This window comes from Pelodiscus sinensis, chromosome 11 (genome assembly GCF_049634645.1).
Source record: "Pelodiscus sinensis isolate JC-2024 chromosome 11, ASM4963464v1, whole genome shotgun sequence".
Taxonomy (NCBI): domain Eukaryota; kingdom Metazoa; phylum Chordata; order Testudines; family Trionychidae; genus Pelodiscus; species Pelodiscus sinensis.
Genome location: NC_134721.1, coordinates 9010604 through 9017935, shown reverse-complemented (window position 1 = coordinate 9017935; position 7332 = coordinate 9010604). Strand labels below are relative to the sequence as shown.

The following is a 7332-nucleotide window of genomic DNA, read 5'->3' as shown; positions in this document are numbered from 1 at the left end:
TGAGCTGCAGCCCATTCTGGACCTGTGAGGCCTCAGTAAATAACTACAGAAGTTGAAGAACCAGATGCTCTCTTGAGCCACCATCATATTCCTTCCCTGTATCCAGGAGATGGGTATGCTGCCCTTGACTTGAAGGACGTGATCTTTGCAGGCCACAGGTGCTTCTTCCTGGTGCCTTTGATCCTTATCTGATTTTGTGGCCTTGGGGGCTCTCCCAGAGTCTGCAATGTTGGCTCCTTGCACAAGACAACATGACACACAGAGGGGCCAAACATGCAGCCGAACAGTTATTGTTGACAGAGCAAGAGACTTGTCAGGACACTACATCCGCGACTTTTATAACCACAATACATTAACACTGAACACAAGTGGCTTACACAAAGGATGTGAAAAACCAAATGCTTTAATTCATCTATCAAGAACAACAGTTGAAAGTATTTCATTGGATACATAACTATTGATCCATAATTTACAGTGCTATGGACCATACACAAATTATTGCTGCAGTCAACAGCAGGTGAATATCAACAACATTACAGTACCAAGCATCATAGCAAGAGGCAGTAATTAATGTCACTTTTTCAAGAAATATAGGTATTTTATATCATTGTCAACATCTGCTTCTCCCCAGTGCATTTTTTTGTCAAAAACCTCAATGTAAGTGCATTATTTTGTGCTTTTCTTTTCTTTTCGTTGTATACTTCCTATTTGCATTTATAGGCTGCAGAGTTAATATTGCTTTATAGTCTAAAAAACAATAAAGAAATCATTGTATTCTATAGGTTCACATCTGTTGCACGGTTTTGGCAAAGCAAGAATTGTTTGGCAGTCCATGGCTATGGCCAGGTAAGCCAGTCCTGGCTCACATTATTGGCATGTGGACCACGCAGTCATTACAGATTGAAGCTTGGGGCAATAACCGTCCTAGGGCTGCTTGCCTACTCCATCTTGCTGGTGCAGTGTCTTGCCTCAAGCGGCTGACTCTTGGCCTGGTCTGTAGTTACTCCACATGTAAAACATTAGGGCTACGTCTACATTGGCAAGATTTTGCGCAAATACTTTTAATGCAAGAGTTTTTGCGTTAAAGTATTTGCGCAAGAGAGTGTCTACACTGGCATGTGCTTTTGCGCAAGTGATGTGCTTTTGCACAAGAGCATCCATGTCAGTGTAGACGCTGTCTTGTGCAAGAAAGCTCCGATGGCCATTTTAGCCATCGGGCTTCCTTGCACAAGAAATTCATGTTGCTTGTCTACACTGGCCTCTTGCGCAAGAACAGTTGCGCAAGAGGGCTTATTCCTGAGCGGGAGCATCATAGTTCTTGAGCAAGAAGCACTGATTTTGCACATTAGAACGCCAGTGTTCTTGCTCAAGAACTCCCCGCCAGTGTAGACAGGCAGCATGTTTTTGCACAAAAACACGTGCTTTTGCACAAAATCATGCCAATGTAGACACAACCTAGGGGTCATAAGCTCCATGGTGCACGTACCACAGAGAGAATAAGAGCATCAGAAATTAACTGTCTGAAAAGCCCGCACCTCCTACTGGCATATCAAATTAGAGCTGCAACCTATAGCAGGACCTGAGGAAAGAAACCAATGTTGACTGTTGTGTACAGCGTGCTATCTTGGAGATACAATACAAACTATGCACAGCTCTGCAGACCAGCGATGCGAAAGGTTAACTGATTACCTGGTAAGTATCACCCTAAATGGGTAATGCTTACAGGTTCTGGTTAACCGGTAACAGGGGAAGCCAGGGGAAGGAGACTGGAGCAGCTCCCCTTCTGCTGCGGGCAGGGGGCTTTTCCAGCCCCATTGGGGGCCCACTATGGACAGGGACTACTCTTGTCCAGAACAGCCTCTGTCTGCAGGGAGCCTAGGCACCCCGCAGGCAAGGGCTGCTCTGGCAGGGGGCTGGGAACCAGCAGCAGCTTCAACCCTAGTGTGGGGCTGAAGGCTGCTGGAGCAGTGCCCCACCTGGGATCCCGCTTCAGTCGGTTAACCGGTTAAACGCTGGACAAACCTCACCTTTCACCAATTATCTGGGATTTTACATCCTTACTGCAGCCAACATGTAGTACGAGATGGCTGCTGGGGGGCACAGGGATGTTTATCCAGAGAAATCCAGAGCTTGGGAAGAAATCCGATTTTTGGCAAATCTAAGCATATGAGGACTATTTACAAATTGCGCGGGGGCAGAGAATCAGGATTTCCTTTTAGTCCACACAGGGATCAAATACGCATGATTCCTATTTGCATATCTTATATTCAGGCCCTCTTCTAAAGGTTTTCGAGTGTGCTACCCATGATGGTATCCAGTTTTGGACCATCTTGAATGGATTTTTCTGGTTACTACATCCTAACGACCTTGTGCATCCCATTTTTGTCAGATTGCAGCACCTCTCTGGCCTTTGCTCACCCTTTTACTTCAAAGAGAAGTACATGACCCTGTGTATAAGCTATAGCTATAGATTTCCTTCATCGGTCACCATTAGCACATTGCAACAACAAGAGCAAGCGATCGCATGCACGGTCGCTAAACTGTGGCACAGCAGCTGTGCAAAGAACCACATCACTGCCTTGCTGACTGTGGTGGTCGGCTGTAGCAAGAGGTGTTGGAGACCCATGTGCAGTGGCCTCCGGGCCAGTTTGGAAACCACTGGTCTGTTTCAACCACTGGGCGAAAAGAGTCCAAAATGTGCTAGGAAAAACAGGCATTTGTTGTAACACTGAGAGCTGACTTCTGCCCCTCCCCCAACGTGACACAGCTGGTGATTATCACAGCTAAGACACAGTTAGCTCTTCAAGCAGAAACAAATAACGGCATAACTAACCGGTGAGAAAGCTGGCGATATAAATATAAGAAAATGTCAAAAATATAGAATCATAAAGCATAGGACTGGAAGGGACCTTGAGAGGTCATTTAGTCCAGTCCCCTGTACTCGGGGCAGGACTACACAGTAAACTAGAACATTCTTCCACATCTGTCCCATAGGAGAATTCCTGCTCTAAACTAGGGATGTAAAAACCTATTTAATTAGTTCACTGGTTAAACCTTATGTTTAATCAGTTAATAGATTAAATGGAAGCAGATAAGGGCTGCTCCAGCCGGTCCGGAGGAACTCCTGCCTGTTGTGGGCTCCACAGGACTGGGGCAGCCCCCTGCCCATGGTGGGAGAGGGACAGCTTCCGCCCCCGCTGGTTTACCAAAACCGGAAAGCATCACCCATTAAAGGTGAAACTTACTGGTTTACCATTCACATCCCGACTCTAAACCCCAATCCACCCCAAGCACCAGAATAGAAAGCAGCCGAGCTGATGACAGGCCCCGTCAGGCAACCCCACTGTCAAATGGAAAACTCGTACTGACTTCACTGAGAGCAGGATTGAGGCCCAGTGGTTTCTTTCCAGGATTTTTCATAACCAAATGTCTATGTGAAAGATGCAGCATCCATCTGTATGACCCTTCCCCTAAAACGCCTGACCTTTTGTCCTCTGCCTTCATCACAATATTCACATTGGATTTCTGAACACCATTCAACTGCCATGACCAAGTTTTCTTGATCAAGTCTGACCATTTTGGCACTCCAATTATTAAAGATTTACATTTTATATATTATACATCTCTTTGCAGCACAGCACAAAGGAAGGGAAGCTCTTATTTTCTACATAGGACACCAGGCTGCACTTAGATTTCCTATAAATATCACCCCCCCCCATTTTCTCCTATGCCACACTTCAGTCCGTGCTAGTCCAAGAAGATTACTACTAGAATGTAAGGCACTTCATTCTGAACAAGATGCTTTTCTGACACATTTCAACTGTAGGTTGCTACTGAGAAATCCAGTCAGTCTGGCTCAAATACCATCTGTCATCTTTGTGAAACATCTAGGTTTGAATAATACACTTCTAACTACTGTTATTGCATAGGGCTACACTTGTGTAGATAATGCACCAAACTACTTTTACAACATTGTTGCAAGTTAAATTAATACAATGGTTATAAAGTAACAGTTACTTGAAGATACAGTAATTTTACTCTTTTTAAACCAGCCATATTGCTGAAATAAAACACCAATTTAATTATTCTAATGGGCATATTAACTATATAGTTATTAGGCTTCAAAGCATATTACTATTCTTTCAGTATCACTAAAAATAAATATGTAAGTTCAGTTTCTCTACAGAGCTTTGTTTTGTAACATAGTCTAAATTTGTACACTTTAAATTGTGTTTAAAAATATTTTCAAAGTGAGACTGTAATATACAAAATATTCTCAAAATCTCTCAGTACACAGTATCCTCCATAAAAGCTTCCTTTCAAGTGTTTACAAAGAATGCAGAAAACTTCCAGTGAGTTTTAAACATGTCAAAAAATCATTACATTAAAGAGGCATATTCTTATAAATGAAATACAACTATATTTAAAACAAAACAAAAAAATGAAGGTAACTAAAGAATCCATGCAAATGAAAAACCTGTACAACACTTAAAAAAAGTAAGGCCAGTTAGAAATATACAACAAAATGTGCCCAGTTGATAAAATGGATTGAATTTTGTCTGAAAATATATACTATCTTACAGCACTCCTGCCTATTTTATTGTTGATAAATGACTAAGTCTCCTTTTCAAAATAAAAGCCTTTTAAAAAAGCTTGAAGTAGGAGCAGACGCAAAACTCTCTCCGCTGGGAGTAAAAATAACACTCCAAAGAACTCAAACAGATGCATGGCTCCCTACACATTCTCCTTCATTTCTAGCAACAATATCAGGAACATTTTACATTGGAATCAATACCATCAGTATGTGTTTACACTAGTTTTATTATTACAGTAGAATAGTGATTTATTTTAAACATCTCATGATATAAAGACTAAACTAAGTTTGAAGGATACTGTATCTTTAAGGCAGCACTATTAAATCAACACAACATGGTTACAAAGTGGGTATTTTTGGTTTCTTCACATTCACTTTTTTTTTAGCTCTGCATTTTCCAAGTAAATAACTTGTACGTTTCCCCTGAATAAAAACAGACTCTTGCTTTGATTTTGTAATTCTATTGCTCTGAGTAGATTTGACCAGTTCAAAGTTCTTGGCAAATCCAGTTTGTAAATACTGTACATAGACTGTACAATATTCCAGTGGCATTGGTACTTTTAAAATAGAATATACAAGTCTTTTCACAAAATTCAAAAATATTATATATATATATATATATACACACAAACTATATATATATACACACACACACACACACATATGTGTGTGTGTGTGTGTGTATATATATACATACACACACATACACACATACATACACACACACACACACACACACACACACACACACACACTGGGCTACTGATGAAGCACAAGTAGATTAATATTAAAAGAAAATCAAAAAAACCTAAAATTGTAAATTATTTCATCTACTGATTAAGAAATGAAGCAGTTTATGAGAGGCCATGCAAAGTATCTGCTAACAAGCATGATCGGTCTCTTCCATGCTCATGCTGCTTCTTCTGCTACTTGTTTTGGAAGCTCCAGGAGACACAGAGGAAAGGAGAGGATCACTAACTCCGACAGGGGAGAGAGTATCGTCCATCAATATATCTTCAAGTTTGGATCCCACTTTGGTGGGGACGCTGTAGGGGCCTAGGTTATCACTGAATGTTATGGTGCCATCAGTAAGATCGAGGGTAGTAGTGCAAGATAAATCTGAGTGGCGCTGCAAAACTTCTTGGTTGCAATTGTCTAGGACAGGTTCTTGCTTGATGACCCGGCTGACCACATCTGGTGAGCACAGGCCTGTCGATGGGACAAGGGAAAGTCCGTGTGCTCGAGCCTGCATCTCGAGTTCCTGTAAAGAAGGTAACAGACAGAAATAAAACCTGAAAGCAAAGAGGAAGCTGTTCTCGATACATCTTTGATGTGCAATGGCTGATGGACACTTATAAACTGCATCACCCTCTCGAGCAGCTCTTATTCTCACGCAAGCCGTAACTGCTGCAAAAATTGGACTTGGAACAGCTATCACACCTCCCTCCGTTCCACCCAAGATTGCTACGTAAAGCAATGTCCTCTCAATGAAAAGTCTGCAGGGCGTCAGTGGTGGCAGACCACAGCCAGACTTTCCAGGGAGAACCATCTCATTGCCAAAAACTAACTTCATAGGCAATATGATCAAGATGTTTCCAAGCCCACCAGCATCTCAAGTTCCTCAATGGCTACCGAGATCAACAGTGCAGACAGCAACCACAGCAAAGCAACCACAGCAAAGCTTTCCAGAGACATAATGCCAACGACACCAGATTCTTTCGTATAATTTGAATGCATAATTACCGTAAATAGAACCACCCAAAATAAACCGGGTATTCCTAGGGCAGGGGCGGGCAATAATTTTTGGCCGGGGGCCATTTCAAAAAATTTTGAAGTGGGGCCAGGCTGCCCCAGAAGGGGCTGGGCCTAAAATGGAAGGGGCAGGGCCAGGATGCTTCTGGGCTTTCCCATCCGCAGACCATGACTGGTCTGGGAATGGGGGAGCCTATTTGCCCCCCCTTCCCACTAAGCCCCTGGTAGGGTGGGAAGAGGCTTCCCACACGCCCCCACCCACCGGCCAATCAGAGCTTGGGGGCGGGGGAGCACGTGACGCCTCCTCCCGCCCTGTGAGCAGCACATGGTGCTTCAATGTACCACGTGCTCCTGGCAGGGCAGGAAGAAGCTTCTAGTGCTCCCCCCTGCCCCCGCGCCCTAATTGGCCTGGGGGCAGGGGAGCGGCAGGGCCTCCGCGGGCCGGATCCACCCACTTGGCAGGCCGGATCCGGCCCGCGGAGGCCCTTTTGCCCACTCCTGTCCTAGGGAGAACTGAGGAGTTCTTCAGGAAAAAGAAACCATCATGATATTTTACTTCCTGAGAGAAAATCTTCCTGGCTTTCATCAGTACATTGTGTACTTTACAGTTCAGTGTATCTTTAATAGACACAGCGCCATTTGCTGGGTCTCCCTGCATCAGCCCAATACTAGACACAAAGGGGATGCCCAAAGCAGATAAGCAGAGCTGCCAGGTTGGTGGCTTTCAGGGAGAGCGCTGCAGAACTGGGCTGCTGTCCCGCTCCTCTCTTATCCATCCTCAGCACTGCCCTCCAAGCCCCCCTGAGCTCACTCTGAGCATCCTGCAGACTACCAGGGAGGAACCTGACCGTGCAGCTTCATTCCCTTCTCTCTTGCAGGAGACCTTCCATGGAGGACTCCCTCTAGCTGCAGATCTGGGGGACAGTCTGTGCCCAGTGCTGGCACTCTGTGTGAACCTGCAGAAGCTTTACGCATCATCATTCTGC

The 7332-nt window shown here is 44.1% G+C and overlaps 1 protein-coding gene across 10 annotated transcripts in view; it reads right to left on the bottom strand.

The window, feature by feature from the left end:
• Positions 1-387: 387 nt before the first annotated feature.
• Positions 388-7332, bottom strand: part of MITF (melanocyte inducing transcription factor) — a 189699-nt gene continuing 182754 nt past the window's right edge. For all 10 annotated transcript variants that reach the window (XM_075938575.1, XM_006120017.4, XM_075938580.1 and 7 more), the window contains one exon: positions 388-5855. In XM_075938575.1, the coding sequence (XP_075794690.1) occupies positions 5475-5855 (381 nt within the window). In that variant the 3' untranslated portion in view covers positions 388-5474. The remainder of the gene's footprint in view (positions 5856-7332) is intronic.